General features: G+C 40.4%; 1 protein-coding gene across 3 annotated transcripts in view; it reads left to right on the top strand.

The window, feature by feature from the left end:
* The window catches only part of Trim37 (tripartite motif containing 37), a 122,295-nt gene that overhangs the window by 54,088 nt on the left and 47,272 nt on the right, over nt 1–20,935 (top strand). For all 3 annotated transcript variants that reach the window (XM_021212186.2, XM_021212187.2, XM_029546109.1), the window contains 6 exons: nt 3,190–3,304; nt 5,141–5,359; nt 6,666–6,802; nt 10,047–10,132; nt 14,439–14,633; nt 19,165–19,473. In XM_021212186.2, the coding sequence (XP_021067845.1) occupies nt 3,190–3,304; nt 5,141–5,359; nt 6,666–6,802; nt 10,047–10,132; nt 14,439–14,633; nt 19,165–19,473 (1,061 nt within the window). The remainder of the gene's footprint in view (nt 1–3,189; nt 3,305–5,140; nt 5,360–6,665; nt 6,803–10,046; nt 10,133–14,438; nt 14,634–19,164; nt 19,474–20,935) is intronic.

Here is a 20,935-nt window from a genome sequence, read left to right on the forward strand (position 1 = left end):
AGATTTTCCCTCAATGTTTTTATTAGTATATATAATGGCTTTCATTATGACATGTTCATATTTAATGTATTACAGTTTTGGCCATATTTACTCCTTTCCTCTTCTTTTTTTTTTTTTTAGATTTATTTATTTATTATATGTAAGTACACTGTAGCTGTCTTCAGACACTCCAGAAGAGGGCGTCAGATCTTGTTATGGATGGTTATGAGCCACCATGTGGTTGCTGGGATTTGAACTCCGGACCTTCGGAAGAGCAGTCGGGTGCTCTTACCCACTGAGCCATCTCACCAGCCCTCCTTTCCTCTTCTTAATTAGCTCCTTTTTACCTTTTTGCTCATTTTGTTTAAGATTTTGATATAATATTTACATATTTATTAGAAAGTTAAGACTTTTTTTTTAATACCTCCGGTTTTTGTTTTCTTTTGTGTTTTTGAGACAGGGTTTCTCTGTGTAACACTGGCTGTCCTGAAATTCACTCTGTAGACTTGGCACACCTCAAACTTAGAGATCCAACTTAATCACTACCAGAGTTTTTGGTGGTTTTTGTTTTTTAAGGCAGGGTCTCTGTTATGTAGCTCTGGCTGTCTTGAAACTGTGTAGACCAGGCTGGCCTTGAACTCACATATGCTTCTGCCTCCTAAGTATACAAGATTAAACATCTGCACCACCACACCTAGCTTTTCTGTAACTCTAAATAAATATATAATTAAACTAGATACGTTTATATATTTATTTGTTCGTTAAAAGAGAAATAGGAAAACCTTTCTGCTATTTTTATCCAAATGGCACAAATAGTATAAAAACTAGTGTGCAGGCCAGGCAATGATGGCGTACACCTTTAATTCCAGCATTTGGGAAGCAGTGGCAGGTGGATTTCTGAGTTCAAGGACAGCCAGGGCTACACAGAGAAACCCTGTCTCAAAAAAAGAAAAACAAAAAACAAAATTAGTGTGCAGGAATGACTAGGAGTTTGATCCATCAGTCAAAGAAAACACTTAGAAAGAACCTTTTTTAATGTGTTCCCATGAATACTGAAAATAGTGATTGTTCAGTTCTGCCTTCTCATACGTGAGCATCATTGACTAACTTAGATGCCACTGCAGTTAGCTATTAGTATTTTCTTACATTAGGTGTAAAATCTTAGGTAAAACTGAATTGTCTCTATTTGATGGTTCATTTAATTATCAATTGAATGTAGAATGACTTGGGAAAGGAGTCTCAGCTAGAGCTAGTGCAGATTAGGGTAGCCCGTGGGCGTGTCTTGGGGGGATTATTTTGATTATGTCGTTGAAATGAGAAGACCAATTCTAAGTAACACCATTCTCTGAGTTTGAGTCCTGGGCTGTATTCGGGGAAAGTGAGCTGAGCACAGGCATGCAGGCAGCCGTTCTGTCTGCTTCTAAGCTTAGATGTGATTACTTGCTTCATATTTCTGCCTCGATTTCCCAACAGTGCTCTGTCCCATTTCCCTTCAAGTTGCTTTTTGCTTGGTAGTTTCCTGTTTCTGTAACAAGTATGTAAGATAATCATTTATAAATCTGGTTCACAGTTTTAAAACTTTCAGCCCATGATAGATTTGAGTGTGTGGTTGTGGTAAATCACCACATTATGGCAGAAGTGTTTCATGAGGCAAACCTCAAGGTCTAGGTTTGGAAGAGTATGGTGTCTAGTGTTCTCTTCAAAGTCATGCCCCAGTGACATGAATATCTTCTAATGATGCACTAAAGAGAACACCCTTCTACACTTAGGCCTTTGGGAGTACATTCAAGTTCTCAAATGTGGCAGTAGCTAACAAAGGGTGGCCAAATGGAAGGTCTGGAAGACATGAGAGAAATAAGACTTCTTGTCTTGTGGTTATTTTCTCAAAAATGTTGTTATACATTCACTTACATGTGAATTTCACTAAGTAGAATCATGTTTGACTCTTAAGAAAGGTACATTAAAGACATTTATCTACATATTAGGATTTACTATAGATACTTTTTTAAAAATTAATTTATTTATTATATGTAAGTAGACTATAGCTGTCTTCAGACACTCCAGAAGAGGGCATCAGATTTCGTTATGGATGGTTGTGAGCCACCATGTGATTGCTGGGATTTGAACTCAGGACCTTTGGAAGAGCAGTCGGCGCTCTTAACCACTGAGCCATCTCACCAGCCCCCTATAGATACTTTTTATTTGCTATTTTGTTGATAAATAGTTTGATTATAGGCTATCTGGAGAGGGCAAAGATACAGTTTATTGGAAGCATACAACTCTTTTGAGCCTAGTGAAGCAGTTGTGGTTATTTGGCCCAGTATATGAATTTTCCCAAAGGATAGGAAGTCAGAGGACACTTGAGTGGTGGCTCATACCTGAACACTAGCACTAGAGGGTCTAGGAGGACCACTGTGTGTTTTAGATCAGTCCAAACTGAATGAGATGCTGCCTCCAAAAAACAGTGAACTGTTAAAATTTAAAAAGGAAGTGAGATTAGGAGCTGGGATGGGGGAGAGAAAACACAGCCCTTAAACTGTTTTTCTGGAGCCTGACTAGGTAAAAGGATAGGAAAGGGGTCTTTTTCCTAAGTAGTTCCGTGTAGTTATGATCCTCTTTCTTTTCCAGCTTGGGATCATCATATTTGAACTACAGTATTATAATATCTATGCTTTGGGGGTTAACTTGGCAGCTTAATCTTGACATACATGTGATCTTTCGAAAAATAGAGTTTGGGGCTCAAGAGATGGCTCAGTGGTTTAGAGGATGGGCTGTTCTTCCAGAGGACCCAGGCTTGATTCCCAGGACCCACATAGCAGCTTACAACCATCTGTAACTCCAGTCTTAGGGTGAGCTAACACCCTCTTCTGACCTCTGCAAACCCTAGGCATGTATGTGGTACACAGACATACATGCAGGGAAAACACCCATGCATATAAAAGGAAAGAGAAAAGTGTAGTTTTAGTTTAGACAGCTGACATTTAGAGCCGCCACATGTCCCTCTCGGTTGTGAGAACATACATGAATGGTGGGCAACAGAAACTCAGGATTCGTTTTAAGTGGTTCTTGCTGCTTTGTTTGTTTCTGTTTTGAGACAGTTTCTCTGGGTAGCCTTGGCTGAAGTGGTTCTTATGGAATGGGAACTGTAGGACTTATATAATGCACAGATTCACCTTTTTTATTATTCTTCATGTGGAATTGTTCTTTAAGGTTTCAGGTGCGCTCACCAACATTTTTTCAAAAATGCCGGGATCAGCACTGGTACATTACTCAGTTGGAAGCTGCACAGACTGGTTATATCCAACAAATAAACAATCTTAAAGAGGTAAGGCAATTAAAGCCGTTCTTGCCTACTACAGTGTATTATTATTTTGGCTTGCTGCTTTTTGATTTTGATTTTGGCTGTCCATGTTAATATTGTGGTAAAAATTTGACTGTCCTTTTCTCTACCCTTTGTTTTGAGCCTCTAGATTCTGCACTACTCAGTTGTGTAGCCACATTTAGCTACATTTAGCTTTCATTAAAATCAACAACACTATACCTTAGTTGTAGTAACTTCATTTCAGGGGCTTGTGATTGATACTGTAGATATATAATATTACTATTATGCATATAATATTACTATTATGCAAAGTTGTGTTGTGCAGTACCACTCTGGTCTGAGGTAAACATTGTTTCCCTCAGTATCTAAGGTGATTGTCTTGTACAGGCTGTTTTGAGTTTAAAGATTACAAGTAGGATAATTGAAAGTTGCCATACTTTGAATTCTTTTTGTTGTTGATTGAATACTATAATAAGTATTTAATAAATTTAATAAGTGGTTAATAAATTTTGATTTTAAATAGTGAAATTATGTAAGGAATTCTTTCCTTCATGTGGAATTTGAACTGGTTTTATGGTGTTTGTGTGTGCATGTGTGTGTCACATCTGTCTCATGCCACTGTGCACATGTGGATGTCAGGACAACTTGTGGGAGTTTACTCTCCCTTCAACTATGTGAGTTCAAGGATTGAGCTCAGGACATCAGGTCTGGTAGTAGGTTCTCTGCCACATTGAGCCATCCTGCAGCCCCTCCATGTGGACTTTGGATGGAGTGGGAGGTTTGGATTATGAAAGTTGTAGTAGATGAAGCTCAGAAATATGGGTGAATATAGATTTAAAACTACTGGAACTGGACATGTAGCTCAGCAATTGAATGTCTACCTCACAATTAAAAGCCCTGGTTTCTCAGCACCATCAAACAAAACAGATCAAAACTCTACCTGCATTCTCAGTACAGTTTGTGAACTATATGTATTGTTAGACTGGATATACAAAAGGATGTTTATCTTTGCCATAAACATATTTCATAAACAAGACAGGAAAAAATGAGAGAATTAAAGAAATGGTTTGGTTTTGTTTTCTGAAGACTTCTTATTTATATATATGAGTGCTTTATTTACATATGTACCTGTATGACAGAAAAGGGCATCAGATCCCATAATAGATGGTTGTGAGACACCATGCTGGTGCTGGAAATTGAGCTCTGGAAGAGCAGCCAGTGTTCTTAACCAGTGAGCTATCTTTCCAGCCCAAAGAAATGGTTTTTAAAAACTATTTTCAGGAATATCTGGATCTGCTTTTTCCCCCAGTGTTTTGAGACAGTGGAGCCCTGGCTGCCCTGGAACTCAGTATGTAGACCAGGCTAGCCTCTGCAAGCATGAGGCACCACTCAAGTGTCAGTGTCCACAGGTGACAAGTGCTTAGCCTTTTGGAGATTCATGTGCATGAGCATGTTCTCAGGCCCTACATATCTCCCTCTCGATGCATTCTACTGCTGACTCATGTGGGATGGACAAGACCCACTTGTGCTTGCGTGTCCCCTCCAGGGCCTGCCTTCTGCACATACCTTGAGCTGTTTCTTCAACTTCAACTTCGTGCTGCCCTCCCTCCCTCCTCCTCCTCCTCCTCCTCCTCCTCCTCCTCCTTCTTCTTCTTCTTCTTCTTCTTCTCTCTCTCTCTCTCTCTCTCTCTCTCTCTCTCTCTTAGTTTCTGCCTCCTGATTAGGGACATGTGCTGTTACTCCCAGTTTATATCTAATTTTCAACTGTACATTGTTTACTTTGCCACTGAGACACCTCTTACATTTAATGTTGATTTTGTACTATTCTTATTTTAAAAGAGACTGACTATTGAGCTGTCCCGAACTCAGAAATCCAGAGATCTGTCACCACCAGATAATCATCTTAGCCCCCAAAATGATGATTCTCCTGAGACACGAACTAAGAAAGCTGGGTCATGCTCTGACATACTTCTGGAAGGTGGTCCTACTTCCGCTTCTGTAAGAGAGACCAAGGAAGATGAAGATGAGGAGGAGAAGATTCAGAATGAAGACTATCATGTAATAATAGATTTAGATTGGTAATGTGTGCAGTAGGATCATGGCTTCCAGCATATAATTCGGGGAAGACAGTTTCCTACAGATGTCCACTGGTTTTCATTATTGGTGTGTGCATGCTGTATAAATGTAATACTTAGACAGCATGGCAACGTTATAAAAGGTAGCTCACTACAGAAGGCTGTTCTCTGAAGCTGTGACACATAGTTTGGAAACTATGGATTTTAAAAATGTTTGTTTGTTTGTTTGGTTGGTTGGTTTTATTGTTCACTGTAGCCGGTAGGTACTTCATTTCTGCTTGTAAGAGGACTCATGAGTTTGTCAGGTTTTGCCAAGTCAAATAATAGCTGAAATAAGAATTCACTAAGTGGATTTTGTTTGTTTTTAGTTAAGATTAGGAGTCCAGAGTAGATTTTCTGTGGCTGTTGCTTTTAAGATGGGAGACTTGGGTTTTATGTTTCATTTTACTCAACCTGTCAAAGTACAACTGCCTTAGTCTCTGAGCCCTATTTTCTTTCCTTAATTAATCAGTGCATTTATGGTCATCAATCTTTAAGTGTTTTGAGACAGTGGAGCCTGGCTGCCCTAGAACTCAGTATGTAGACCAGGCTAGCCTCTGCAAGCATGAGGCACCCAGCTCCCACTCAAGTGTCAGTGTTCACAGGTGACAGGTGCTTAGCCTTCTGAGTAAAATGAATGGTAGAATGTGTAGATAAGGCAGCTGAAAGTTGTTCTGTGCAGGTGGATAGAATGACTACTAGGATGAGAAAGGCTGGGGCATGTGACTTATGTGGTAGATTGATTTGTTTTTGTAGCTCAGGCTGGCTATGGGCTAAAAAACACTATGTGAGAAAGGAGGACCTTTCTGGCTTGTGCTCTCTCAGATTCCCCAGTGCTGAGGTACAGCTGTGCACCACTAGGCCTGGCTGTAAGAACTTTCTCTGTGAGGAGAGCCTTACTAGAGGCTGACTGGGAATGTGTGACTTACTCCTTGTTGCATTGAGGGCCCAGCTCAGGTTGATAAGTAACTGTAAATCAATAATGGTAGCAGTCAGTGACGTTGTGTGACTTTCTCTAGAGTATTTAGTGGTGTAAGCATAGGATCAGAAAATAGAACTCTGCTTAGTGTCATAACTGAGACGACCAACTAAGTAGAAATGTTTGGAATAAATATCTTTTTAGCCAAGTGTGGTGGTGTTTGCTCTCAGGAGGCTGAGAGAGGAAAAATAAGACCAGTCTGGACTACATTGTCAGACTCTCCACTCAGAATTCTATGAAGGAAATGAAAGGAGTGGTGTTTTCCTTGTAGCATGAGCTCTCAGATGGAGATCTGGATCTGGATCTTGTTGGAGAAGATGAAGTGAATCACCTTGACGGCAGCAGCTCTTCTGCTAGTTCTACAGCAACAAGCAACACAGAAGAAAACGATATTGATGAGGAGACCATGTGAGTCCCATGTTGACACTTCTAAGTAGGGATTATTAGAAACTGTAGCAACTGGTTTATGTTAAGTATGAAAATATTCAGCACTTTGGTTTTTTACATATAATCTAGATATAAACTAGGCCTTCTAAACTAAGCTAGGAGTTTTTGTTCTTTCTTTTTTATCTTTCTTTCTTTCTTTCTTCAAAATAAATTTTTTTTTTTAATTGAACAAGGAGAGATGGCTCAATGATTAAGAATACTGGCTGCTCTTCCAAAGGACCTGGGTTCAATTTCCAGGACCTACATGGCAGCTTATAACCATCTGCAAATTGATACTCATTTCTGGCCTCTGTGAGCACTAAGCACACAGGTGGTACACAGACATAAATACAGGTAAAATACATACTTAAGTTGAATACTTTCTTTTTTTTTTTTTTTCTTTTTTGGTTTTTCAAGACAGGGTTCCTCTGTTTACCCCTGGCTGTCCTGGAACTCACTCCTCACTCTGTAGACCAGGCTGGCCTCGAACTCAGACATCCGCCTGCCTCTGCCTCCCAAGTGTTGGGATTAAAGATGTGTGCCACCACTACCCAGTAAGAGGAATACTTTTTAAATTCAATTTTTGAGGTTTCGGAGATATGGTTTTTCTGTATAGCTCTGGCTCTCTTTGGAACTCACTGTAGACCAGGCTGGCCTCTGCCTCCTAAGTGACACCACTGCCCAGCGTAAATGTAAGTTTTTATAAATTAAAAAAAAAAAGTGTGTATGTGTAATATAGGCATACAGAGGTCAGAGTTCAACTTGTAAAGAGTTGGTGTTACACTTCCACTGTGGGTTCCAGAGATGATTATTCTTTTATAATTTATTTTACTTCATGTGCTTCATGTTTTGCCTGCACATTTGTCTGTATGAGGGTGTCAGATTCCCTGGAAGTGGAATTACAGACAATTGTGAGCTACCATGTGGTTGCTAGGAGTTGAACCCTTGTCCTGTGAAAGGGCAGTCAGTGCTCTTACCTGCTGAGCCATCTCAGCCCCCAATCAGATTTTCAGGACCTGTACAGTAATGATTTTTTACTCACTAAGCTGTATCGCTGGCCCAAACCTCGGCCTTGCTGATGAGGTTGGCTGCCTAGTGTAGGCTTTTCTGGCACTGTTTTATAGCCTTATTCCTTAGTGTGGGAGGGAGAGAGGGGGAGAGACCTCTGAATCTAAACCTAGACTGAGGGCAAAGGTATCCTTCTCTCTTGCTTTAGAAACTCAGTTAACTGGATGTTGAGAGAAAAGAGTCCTATGCTCTTTCTTATTACCAATTTAAATACTATTTTTTTATTAGCCATTTCTTCATTTTATATTTTATTGCATTAGGAACATTTCCAGAGTATTTTATGAGCTTTTTGCCTGCATGTATGTCCTTGGGCCATACGGATGGTCAGTACCCACAGAGGAGGAGGGCATTTGATCTCTGGGAACTGGAGTCACAAATCCATGGTTCTTGGCCATCCTGTGGGTGCTGGGATCTAAACCCTGGCTCTCTGCAAGAGAAACACAGGATCTTTTTCTTTTCTGTTTTTTTTTTTTTTTTTAAGATTTATTAGCTGGGTGTGGTGGCATACGCCTTTAATCCCAGCACTTGGGAGGCAGAGGCAGGCAGATTTCTGAGTTCGAGGACAGCCTGGTCTACAAAGTGAGTTCCAGGACAGCCAGGGCTACACAGAGAAACCCTGTCTTGAAAAAAACCAAAAAAGGAAAAAAAAAAAAAAAAGATTTATTTCTTTTTATATATTTGAATACATTGGTGTTGAATACAAGACACACCAGCCAGAAAAGGGGAATCAGATCCCATTATAGATGGTTATGAGCTACCATGTAGTTGCTGGGAGTTGAACACAAGACCTGTGGAAGAGCAGCCAGAGCTCTTAACCGCTGTCTCTCCAGCCCCGAAACACATGATCTTAATCGGTGAAGTTACCTTATTTCCAGAGTCTCAAGTGGCTTTTTAAAAATAATTTTCCTGAGTTTTACTTGATAATAAGGCTTCAGAATTCCTTACACTGTCACAATAGGAGCTGATCTTAAAATTTCTTTAAATATATAGAACTAGCCTTGTCTTTGTTACTGTTTCTAATAGTGCTTTGTAGTTTAATTTAAAGTAGTTCAGAGTTGATTTTTAAAGAATAAGTAAGAACCACCCTGTTTTCTCAAGTTGTCTTAGTAATATGCAGTAAATAGTGTGTGTGTGTGTGTGTGTGTGTGTGTGTGTATGAAAGAGAGACTGACTGACTGACTGACTGAGGGCAAGGTTTCAAGGTTTCACAGAACTCATTGTGTGGCTGAGGATGGCCTTGAATTCCCAGTTCTCCTTCGTGCGCCTCCCAAGTGTTGGGTATACAGCATGTACCAGCACTCCTGACTTGGAGGGGTTTTTCTTAAATATTAAAATGTAAGGTGGGGGGGTTGCCATTATTTTGTTTTTGTTTTTCCCTACTAACATCATTAGAGTGTGTGGGACCTCCTTTTTTTTTTTTTAATTTTTTGAGATGGTCTCGCCATAGCCTAAGCTGCTCACAAACTTGCTATATAACTGAGAACTTCTGATCTTCCTGTCTCTGCCTCCTTAATCCTAGGATTGCTGGGATTTCAGGTGGGTATCCTACCACTACCCCTGGTTCCACGTGATGATAGTTCAAACCCTAGGCTTCCTAAGTGCTAGATTAGTACTATACTAACTGAGCCATATGCCTAGCAACAGACAACTAAGTGCTAGATTAGTACTATACTAACTGAGCCATATGCCTAGCAACAGACAACTCATTGTAAGTGTATAACTTCTTACAGTGTTCTGATGCAAAAATTAAATATTGTTAGCTTACTTTGATATTATTTAAAACTTACTTGACTATTAAATGCATACTCATGACTCTGACTAAGGTCTTCTCGTAGTTGTATTTCAAAACAGAAAACTGATCCAAGTGTGACAAATACAATTTTTTTAATTTTTAAAATTCACGTCGAGTGTGCTTTGAGAGTGCTCATACACACATACACACCACAGTGCATGTAAAAGTCAGATGACAACCTGGGAATCAGCTCACTCTTTCTCTCTCCCAGATGGCCCCTGAGGCTCGAACTCAGGTTAGAAGGCTTGGTGGCAGTGCCTTTTCCCTGCTGAGCTGTCTTACTGGCCTACAAATACAGAAGTAATTGTATTTCCTTTGTGAGAATTAAGAGTTATCGTGAACATGATGGATTTTGTCTATTTGCAGGTCTGGAGAAAATGATGTAGAATATAACAGTATGGAGCTGGAAGAGGGGGAGCTCATGGAAGATGCAGCTGCTGCAGGTCCTCCAGGTATGGAGGCTGTCCTCCATGAGTCACTCTGACTTCTTTGTGGTCATTTTCTGGTTGCCATATTTTAGTAGAGGGTAGCCACTGGTATAAAGGTTCATGGTATTAATGCGGTACTGATGATACTCAAAAGACTAGTAACAGTTAGCATTACAAAAGATTTCTCTGTACCAGGCCCTTTATGACATACTTTTTTTTTTTTTTTTTTTAAATTATATGTAAGTCCACTGTAACTGTCTTCAGATACCCCAGAAGAGGGCATCAGATCTCATTACGGATGGTTGTGAGCCACCATGTGATTGCTGGGATTTGAACTCACGATCTTCAGAAGAGCAGTCGGCGCTCTTAACCGCTGAGCCATCTCTCCAGCCCCAACATACTTTTTTTATACCATAATTATTTATAAAATTCTGAGACAAATTTTAAAGTCTGTCTTTATTTATTTATTCATTCATTCATTCTGTTTCTTTCTTTTTTTTTTTTGAGACAGGATTTCTCTGTATAGTCCTGGCTGTCCTGGAACTCACTCTCTAGACCAGGCTGGCCTCAAACTCAGAAATCCGCCTGCCTCTGCCTCCCAAGTGCTGGGATTAAAGGCGTGTGCCACTATGCCCGGCTATTCATTCTGTTTCTTGACATGGAATCTCACTGTGTAACCTGATTCTCTTGCCTTGGTCTTTCCAGAGGTGGAATTAAGACATAGACCACCACACCATGTTTCCAGCTGCTTAAGAACTCATGATGGAGTTTAAATTTTGACATGAATTTTGGTGACAAAATTTAGAGCTATTAAAACTGATGTAGCCAGGCTGATGCAAAAAATAAATATTGTTAGCTTGCTTTGATGTTATTTAAAACTTATTTTACTATTAAATGCATACTCATGACTCTGAAGTCTTCTCATAGTTGTATTTTGAAACACAAAAATGGTTTTGTGGTGGTGCATGCCTTTAATCCCACCCAGCACTTGGGAAGTGGAGGCAGGCAGATTTCTGAGTTCGAGGCCAGCCTGGTCTACAGAGCGAGTTCCAGGACAGCCAGGGATACACAGAGAAACCCTGTCTCCACCCACCCACCCCCCCAAAAAAAAAACCCAAACCCAAAACAAAACAACTTCTATATAGGTAAATCAAGCAACTTAACCTTTTTTCACAGTGTAGCAAGTAAAGAGTAAATGGATCTTGGGGTTTGTATGGATTCTAAGCTCACTTTGTATACTCTTGACTCTGGGATGTAAGTCTAATTTGTGTTAAGCTTTGGTTATAGAATGATCTAAATATAGCCTCATTGGATCTGGGCTCACAAGAGATATTTAGAAAGCTTATTTTTGGAGTTATACAAACTCGTGTTTAGTTACCCGGTCACGTATTTAGGCGTTGGTACAACCAGGCCAGAACTCCAGATTGTCTTGTTCTTGAATGCAGCCCTTCACCTTTCTAAATCACACTGTCCTTCCTGAGAAGACCTTATTTGTGTAGTGGATGCTTTTCTTTTGTTCTTTAGGTCTGTGAAAATTGGCTAAAACATTTAAAAGCTGGCTTTTAATATTTTTATTCCTAGCTCTTGGAAGACCGAGGCCAGGAGGATTATGAAATCAAGGCCAACCAGAGCTATAGTATAGGATCCTCCCTCTGTTTTTGTTTTTGTTTTTTTTAAATGCTAACTTTGTATTACTTTTAATTTACTCGTTGTCTTCACTCAGTTTTCTTTTGAAGCTGAATAACAGCATGGGTGATTTGTAAATGTTTTATTTGTTTCTCAGCTATAAAGAACAGGAAATTTGGAACTAGGCAGTTACATTTGGTATGTTCCTTCTTACTGGCGGACACTACATATAGACATCATGACAGAGAGAGAGAACATCCTAGCTCAGGTTCATCTCCTGCTTCTTCGAAAAGCCAGGGTTCCAGTGAATTAGGATGCTACCTTCTGGCCTAATTTAATCTTAATTTTCTGCCTAAGGTCCCACCTGCAAATACAATAAAATATGTTTCCAGCTGTCTAAACTTATGATGGAGTTTAAATTTTGACATGAATTTTGGTGGCAGATACGGAAGACAGAGCATTCTGCCTTTAGGTCTCCTAAACTCCCAGCTTTCTTACAGAACACCAGGTCCTTAAGCCTGACGCAGAGTGTGCTACACTGCTGTGACAGGGTGGGAAATAAATCCTGCCAGAATCCTAGGCAGTTTGACTGTGGCCACACATTAGCCAGTCCAACTGCCCTACCCAGTGCATCCGTGATGCTTGCTGTATAGTCTAAGTCATGTATACTGAATAAGCTTGCTTCTTGGAGGCAAGTTCAGCTTCCTCCTCTGAAAATCTTTTATGATTCTTTTGTCTGGGGGGCCTGAAACTCTGAAGACAACCTAGCACCTTGTGTAGCTAATCAACACTGATGAGACAGCACAGAGTAAATGTAACTATTCCAAACTGGAAGAATGTGTCAAAAGGAATGAGTAACCAACCCAAGGTAAGTCTAAACCCAGCAGGGCAAGCATCAGGCTTTTTGTTATTTGTAGGGTGTATGTCCTGTGACAAACTCAGGACCTCATATCTCATTAGGCAGGTATTCTAGAACAGTGCTAGTTCCTAGACCATCAAACATCAATAAAATCCTCTCTATATTGATATGCCAGGGTTCAAGCCAGGCATTCTGAATTCTCAGAAATTTTGTTCAAGTGGCTATACACTCTCAGGTTGTATGCAGGCGCCTGTTCTGTTACTCTGGGATCTCAATACACTTAGTGCAGCTTTTCAGACACTTAGTGGAGGCTGCTATACTCCATAACTCCTTCTTTCTCTAAGTCTATGGACCAGTCATGGGTGTGCTTACCACTAAGGCTTACTTTTTGTTGAACTCTTCAGAGTACAGCATGAGACACACCTAGGTCCATTTGAGCCATTACAGTTGATTTCCTTTCCAGTCCCATCTCTAGCCTTTATCTTTCCCTTGACTTTCAGATCATATAGACTCAGTATGACTAATCACCTCCACAACAGAATAATTACTTGACATTACAAGGAACATCAACAAGGCAGTCCCTACTTGAAACCATTGTCTTGATGATTACCATCTAGCTACATTTCCCTACTTGATATATATATATATCAAAGAATAGCTCTCTCTGCCTTTAATATAGTCTCTCCTGAGCACCTATTTTACTCTCCAGGAGGACAGAGTATGATTTCCCCAGTCTTTACACTTTGCTTCCATCTGTTTTTGTTTGTTTGCTTTTGTTTTGCCTTTTCTTTTCAAGACAGGATTTCTTTAGATAGCCCCGGCTATTCTGGAACTATCTCTGTAGACCAGGCTGGTCTTGAACTCACAGATATCTAGCTGTCTCTGCATCCTGGGTACTGAGATTAAAGGCATGTACCAACTTTTATCTTACATGTAACTCCCAATTTTAGGTTATACTTTTGCTCCTGAGTCCTGCTCTTTGCTGTTAAAACTACACACAGATCCTTCTGTTTACCCAGATATCTTACATCTTCACTCTTAATTTTTGTCTTCCATAAAGCAGGAAGCATAGTCACAATTCAGTGAAGTTCACCACCGCATAACAAGAATGGTGGTTTTCTTGACTTTCTAATAACGCATTGCTGGCTTTTCATTTGCCAGTTGGTCGGCCCAGCTGTTAACTAGCATTGCAGTGACAACCACTCTTCCTTGTCTCGCCGAGACCACATGAAGTGCTCTGTTTACAGCACTCCAGGCTTTTTCTAGTCTATGCCTTCAAAGTATTGAAACTAAGATATACCACTGCACATTGGTCATAATGGTTAATATCTATATTTTTATTTTTTCTTTTTGTTATATAGCCTGGCTTGGTTTTTTTAACTTGTTATGTAGCAAAAGATGGCTTTAAATTTCTGATCCTTTAACCTCCAGCTCTCAATCTCTCAAGTGTTAGGATTACAGGCAGTGTCACCACACTTAATCTGGTTAATATTTTAAAAAGTGGCAGTATTAAATGCTCAGCTTATAGAGACATGGAAACTCTTAGTCTATTCACAGGATTGAGAACTTTTTCTTGCCTTGCCCCTGGCTTGCCCCAGGTTGTGTATATATCACATATATATCATTTGTGTGGTTGGTGATTGCTCTTGAATTCTGGGTAGTAACAAGGCTCATGCTTAGTTATTGTTCTAGTGTTCATTGGTTGACAGTATGGATACTTTGTGGTTTTCATGATCTGCAAGCAGGTATTCAACCAGTAATTGTTTTTTTGTTTTTTTTTTGTTTGTTTGTTTGTTTTTAATATGTACAGGTGCATACTATATGTTTTCTCTATTTCTTTTGCAGGTAGTAGCCACAGCTATGTGGGTGCCAGTAGCAGAATGTCAAGAAGAGCACATTTATGCTCTGCAGCAACCAGTAGCTTACTAGACATTGATCCTTTGATCTTAATACACTTATTGGATCTTAAGGACCGGAGCAGTATGGAAAACCTGTGGGGCTTACAGCCTCGCCCATCTGCTTCACTGTTGCAGCCCACAGGTAAAATAATAATCTGTTGTCTTTGCTTTGGTTCTCTAGAGAACTGTTGAATTTCTATCTTTGCACCTCAAGTGAGAATTGAGACACAGTATGTTTCTATAGTAAAATGATTTTTCATTCATTTCATAGGAGTGGCTTTTTAACCTACCTTCTCCCCTCTGTGTATGTGTAGTGGATTGAATTCATGATCTCATCGTGCTAGGCACGCTCCACCTATGGCCATCCCCTTTTTTCCCTGTCATTGCTCAAAAGTGTTATGTCAAAAGCAAATTTTAAGTGTCTTTTCAAAGGTTTCAGGGCTAGAGTGTGTAGCTCATAGTATAGTAATCTCCCAGCACGCACGCGCGCGCGCGCGCGCGCGCACACACACACACACACACACACACACACACACACACACACCTCTGTGTTTAACCTAATACTTAAGAGAACAAAAGAAGAAAGTTCTAAATGATTGCCTTTTATGTTGTGTCTAGTTGATAGTTGGGCCTATATGGAGAAGTACAGTTTGCCTCTTTGTGAATGGATTCAGATTTCAGAACTGCTTTTCAAGGGGGAAATATATCTAATTTGAACATAGAAAAAGTTTGCTTAAATGCCCATAAATGAAAATTGCACATCATTGCCATGGTGGCACACAGGTATTGTCTCAGCATGGTTAAGACTGAGTCATGAGGGCTGCTCTGAGTTTGATTGTAACCTAGGAGACATAGGGAGTTCAAGTCCAGTCTAGACTATATTCTGTGACCTGTTTCAAAAAACAGACCTGGGCATAGGGGCATAAGTTTTTGTTTCATTTTTTTGGGTTTCTTGATACAGGATTGGAGCATAAATTTTTAATCCTAGCACTTGGGAGGCAGAGACAGTCCAATCTCTGTGAATTCAAGACCAGCCTTGTGTACATAGTAAGTTCTAGAATAACCAAAAGATACAGATTGTGAGGCCCTGTCTCTTTCACACATACAAAGAAACATCAAAACCTGAGAAAAACTGTATATAATTGTCCACGGTATTTTATGCCCAAGTTAGTTAAGAATAAGGCATTACTGAAGTAGGACAGAGATTTGTATAGCCTAGCCCGTTTGACTCTGAGCTAAAGCTGTTTTATACAGACAATGATTTACCATAAAAAGCTAGAGTCCAAAGTCCAGTTTTAAGGACTGTTGATATAGCTCACTAGCAATGTGCTTGCCTAGTGTGTGTGCACTGCCCTCGGTTTCATCCCCAGCCCCCAACTCCCGGAGCTGGAGAAGCAGCATTTTTGTTGGGATGTTTTCTACAGCATCCTTGCTATGTAGTAAAACAGACTGACCTTTCTGAGCGTTAGTTTTGTATCTTGTCAGGTATGTAGTCAGGGATTTTGGTGATACCTCAAAGCAACAGAACTCCTTTTCTGAAAAAAATCATAGTACCTCTGTGTAGAGAACAAAGCCTGAGCTACTGTAGTGGGTTGGAGGTGACAGCACAAATCTCGTTTTGAAAAAATTACCTGCAGCTAGGTTCTGGGACAGTTACTTTTCACCTGTGGTTCAAGTACATCCTGTGCAAAGTTTGCTTAAACCAGTGGCTTTCTGCTTCCCTAATGCTCCCACGCTTTGCTACAGCTCCTCGTGCCTGCAGAGAGACAGTTTTACAATTTGATCTACAAATAGAGTAGATCAAATAGGTAAAATCCAGTTTTTGAAAGTGTTTAATGTCATTGGAGAGGATATAAACTGTATTAACAGTATACTTGCTGTTTTGGAATGTTTAGTTTTCTATGTAAAGCTAATCCTGGGGCAACCTAAGTTTTATATTTAAATAACTAAAATAAGGGTCCCAGCAGAAAGGATTGTGCAGGTAATAATAGAAGGGGACTTGGGGAGGTTACCAAGGTTGAGGGCCTGCTGGATAGTTGGAATAGAGGTTCTTTCCTGGAGGTGATGCTGCTTAATTAAAACTAAAGATATAAAAATAAGGAAGTGTTTCAACACTGTTTTTCAAAGAGAGCCAAGAACAGGAGTCAACATGTGTTATAAAAATGAACCTTTTTGAGAGCCGGGCGTGGTGGCGCACGCCTTTGATCCCAGTGCTTGGGAGGCAGAAGCAGGTGGATTTCTGAATTCGAGGCCAACCTGGTCTACAAAGTGAGTTCCAAGACAGCCTGGGCTACACAGAGAAACCCTGTCTCGAAAAACCAAAAAAAAATAAAATAAAATAAAAAAGAGTCTTTTTTTGAAAAGAGAAAGTCCAAGAAAACTATATAGGGAACCAACTCCAGATTCTGTCTGTCTACTAGCAGATTAGGATGCAGGTACCAACTGCCTCTCTAGCACCATTTCTGTCTGGGAGCCTCCATGCTTCCCACCGTGATGATAATGGACCTCTGAAATGATAAGTCAGGCCAATGAAATGCTTCTTTACTAAGAGTAGCCTCGGTCATGGTATCTCTTCATAACAATGGAACAATGATCAAGATACATCGTACCCAAGCCAATTTTGAGTTTGTAGCATTTCCTATTTTTTAGATTAAGGATACTCTGGCTGGAGAGATGGCTCAGCAGTTAAGAGCACTGGCTGCTTGCTTTCCAGAGGTCCTGAGTTCCATTCCCAACAACCACATGGTGGCTCACAACCATCTGTAATGGGATCTGATGTCCTCTTCTGGTGTGTCTAAAGACAACAGCTACAGTGTGCTCATGTAAATGAAATAAATCCGCCCCCCCCCCTTTTTTTTTTAAAGGATACTCAACCATTAAATAATATGTTTCAAATTCTCAAAACACTCAAGTCAAACACTTTGTGGTTTTGAGTGTTTTGGATGAGGCTCACCTAACTGATTTCAAGAAATTGGGACATGTGTGTAATAGAAGTAGAGAGTAAAGCTACCATTAGACAACATATAATCTGGTAGTTTTGAGCCTTATGTGTAATGCCAGTACTTTACTAAGTGCTGTAAAATGCCGTGTGGGTATTCTGAGCAGAGAGTAATTCCTGATTTGGTCTTTAGAAAACATTCTGGGGCCTAGAGAGATAGCTCAGTGGTTAAGAGGACTGACTGCTCTTCCAGAGGTCCTGAGTTCAATTTCCAGCAACCACATGGTGGCTCACAACCATCTGTAATGGGATCTGATGCCCTCTTCTGGTGTGTCTGAAGACGACTATAGTGTACTCATTCATAAAATAAATAAATCTTTAAAAAAAGAAGAAGAAGAAAACATTCTGGCATCTTTGGAACAATAGATAATTAGGAACTGAAAGGTCACAGGTTTGGGCGTTAAGGGGGACATTGTGTCACATTGTCTTTTGGGGTAAGAATTTGATCAGAAGCGTTATTAATGCCATTGAGAGATAGCATGGAGAGCACTCTGTGGGGAGGTGAGACCCAAGAGGTGTGTAGGGAGACGGAGTCCCAGGAAGAGGTCTTAGAAAGAAGCAAGGTTTCATCAGGAGTGTACAGCTAGGCTGTGTGTGGTTCCTGGGTAGCAAAGAGAGGTAGGAGAGGGAATTTTGGGGATGAAATGTAGTACTCCAAGGAAGTGGAGGAAGTGAGTGAGGAGAAAGGGTATCTAGTTGAAGTATTGTATTATACAGGTGGAGGATCTGTGATGTCACCCAGGAATCTGGTTATCTCAGGTCTGTAAGCTTTGGGAGAGTGAGAGTGGCACCCAGTGAGTCGTTTGCAGGCTCTTAGTCAGGCTTTGTTGGCTGTCTACTCTCCCCGGCAGCAGGGACCCCAGACTCAACTATGAGGGTAGAGATGGAGAAGGCTGCAAATGGAGCGTGAGCTGGGATTGTATATCCACATAAAATATGGAGAGCAGAGTTGATGAAGTGTTTGGCTTCTAGATTTTTCTTTTTCATTCTTAAAATTATGACCAGAAGAAATATAGAAAAAGTTCAACAGTGATGGTACACACCTTTAATCTCAGCACTTGGAAGGCAGAAGCAGACAGATCATATGAGTTCAAGGGCAGCCTGGTCTCCAGAACAAGTTCTAGGAGAGCCAGGGCTACACCAATCTCGATGCTCCCCCCCCCCCCAAAAAAAAAGAAATATAGAGAGAAATGAGAAAAGTATTTTAAGAAAGACAAGTTAGAACAATCTGTAGAAGTAGGTATATGAAAGTGGTGATTGCGACCCATACTTCTAACTTGAAGGTGCAACATAGGAATAACATTAAGACCTGTGCTTTCTATAGTAGAATTTAGTGCATACTTTAACTTTTAACTTTCATTTATTTGTGTAGGTATGTTTGGGTGTATATGAGCATGTGTGTATTGTGGTGTAAGTGTGGAGGTCGGAAGACAACTTGGAAGGCTCGGTTCTCTCCTTAGCCACATAGTTGATCCCCAGGGATAGACCTCAGGTGGTCAGGCTTGGCAGCAGGTGCCTACCCACTGAGTCATCTCTCTGGTCTGCATGCATGGGCTTTGGAATTACTGTAAAGCACCTTAACCACATTCCACATGTTACATTTGTGGGAAAGAGTGAGGTCATGAATGTTAAAATTTTATATGAATGTGATTTATCATTTGCTTTCTTTTTGAAGCCTCATATTCTCGAAAAGATAAAGATCAAAGGAAACAGCAAGCCATGTGGCGGGTGCCCTCTGACCTAAGGATGCTGAAAAGGCTCAAAACACAAATGGCTGAAGTCCGGTGTATGAAGACTGATGTGAAGACTACACTGTCAGATATAAAGGGCAGCAGTGTCGCTTCCACAGACATGCAGACAAATCTTTTCTGTGCTGACCAGGCAGCTCTGGCTACCTGTGGACCCGAAAACTCTGGCAGATTACAGGATTTGGGAATGGAGCTTCTAGCAAAGTCATCAGTCGCTGGCTGTTACATACGAAACCGTAAGTGACGAATTTCCTGTAATGTAATTTTCTCCCATGTGCCTTGACACACCAGAAGAGGGCATCAGATCCCAATGCAGATGGTTGTGAGACACCTTGTGGTTGCTGGGAATTGAACTCAGGACCTCTGGAAGAGCAGTCAGTGCTCTTATCCTCTGAGCCATCTCTCCAGCACCAACATTTTTCTTTTTTAAATTATTTTTTGTTTCTTAAATTATTTTTTGTGTGAGTTTGTATGTGCACACATGGTGCACTTCTGTAGGTAAGAAAACTGGCTTTGTAGAGTCAGTTCTCTCCTTTCACATGTTCTTGGCATTAAATGACACTTTGGTAACCTTATGGATGCTGCATCATAGTGATAAGAGTCAGACAGTAAAGTATGTAAATAAATGAGTGAACATAATATTAATGAATACTACCACTGTGAAACAAGAGCAGATGAAGAATGCCTAGTCTTTGAGAGGCAGAGACAGTCTTTGTAAAAAGCATATTTGATCTGAGTCCTTCAGATGCCTGAGGGAAGCAGTTTTCTGTATAAACAGGACAGAAATGCAAATTCACTGGCGTAAAATTGACATTGGGTTAAAGCAAGACTAGCATGAGTGGATATGGAGAATCAGGCATGGCAGACTGAGATGAAGACAGAGATAACAGTGTTTAACCCAGGATCTTACAAGACTTCAATAAGGAGTTTGAGCTGTTTATTTGTTCAGAAATAGCTGCATTGTGGAGAAAGATCTAGTAAAGCTTCAGTGCAGGAGCTCCATTAAATTAGCTTGTGTAATCTGCAGCTAAAGCCATAGGTAGATAGACGTTCTCATAGCCTTGCAGCATGCTCTGACAGAGTTTCTCCTCTTTCTCATTCTAAGTACGTAACCAATAGTAAGTACATACATACAGCAGTACATACACTATATACAATGTAGCTAATAGAATTCAGTTTTTGATTTTTTTCAAGACAGGGTTTCTCTTTGTAGCCCTGGCTGTTCTAGAACTTGCTCTGTAAGGCTGACCTTGAACTGAGGATTCAGTTCTTTGTCACAGCTGTAGTTGAAAAATGCTGGATAGTTCTGAGAAAGGTGGTAACTGAGATTTTTTTTTTTTGTCCTAAGCAACTTAGTGATTAGTGAAGTCATCTACTAAGCAGCAATTCGAAGCCAAGTGCATTGGTATGTATGGGTGATCCTAGTGTCAGGGAGAGGAAGCAGGAGGACCATGAGTTTAAGGCCAGTTTGTTAAAAATTTGTGCCAGGGCAGATAAGGTCAGAGAGTCGAGATTCTGTTTAAATATGCTGTTTGGGCACATGCTAGGTTGCCTAGTAAACTGTCCTAGGCAGGCATTAAACACAGATCAACCAGGGAGTGGTCACAGCTGATTGTAACCGAATGAGAGTACCAGCACTTTCTGATACTCTTTAAGTCTCAGTCTCTCTCTCTCTCTCTCTCTCTCTCTCTCTCTCTC

This window comes from Mus pahari, chromosome 14 (genome assembly GCF_900095145.1).
Source record: "Mus pahari chromosome 14, PAHARI_EIJ_v1.1, whole genome shotgun sequence".
NCBI lineage: Eukaryota > Metazoa > Chordata > Mammalia > Rodentia > Muridae > Mus > Mus pahari.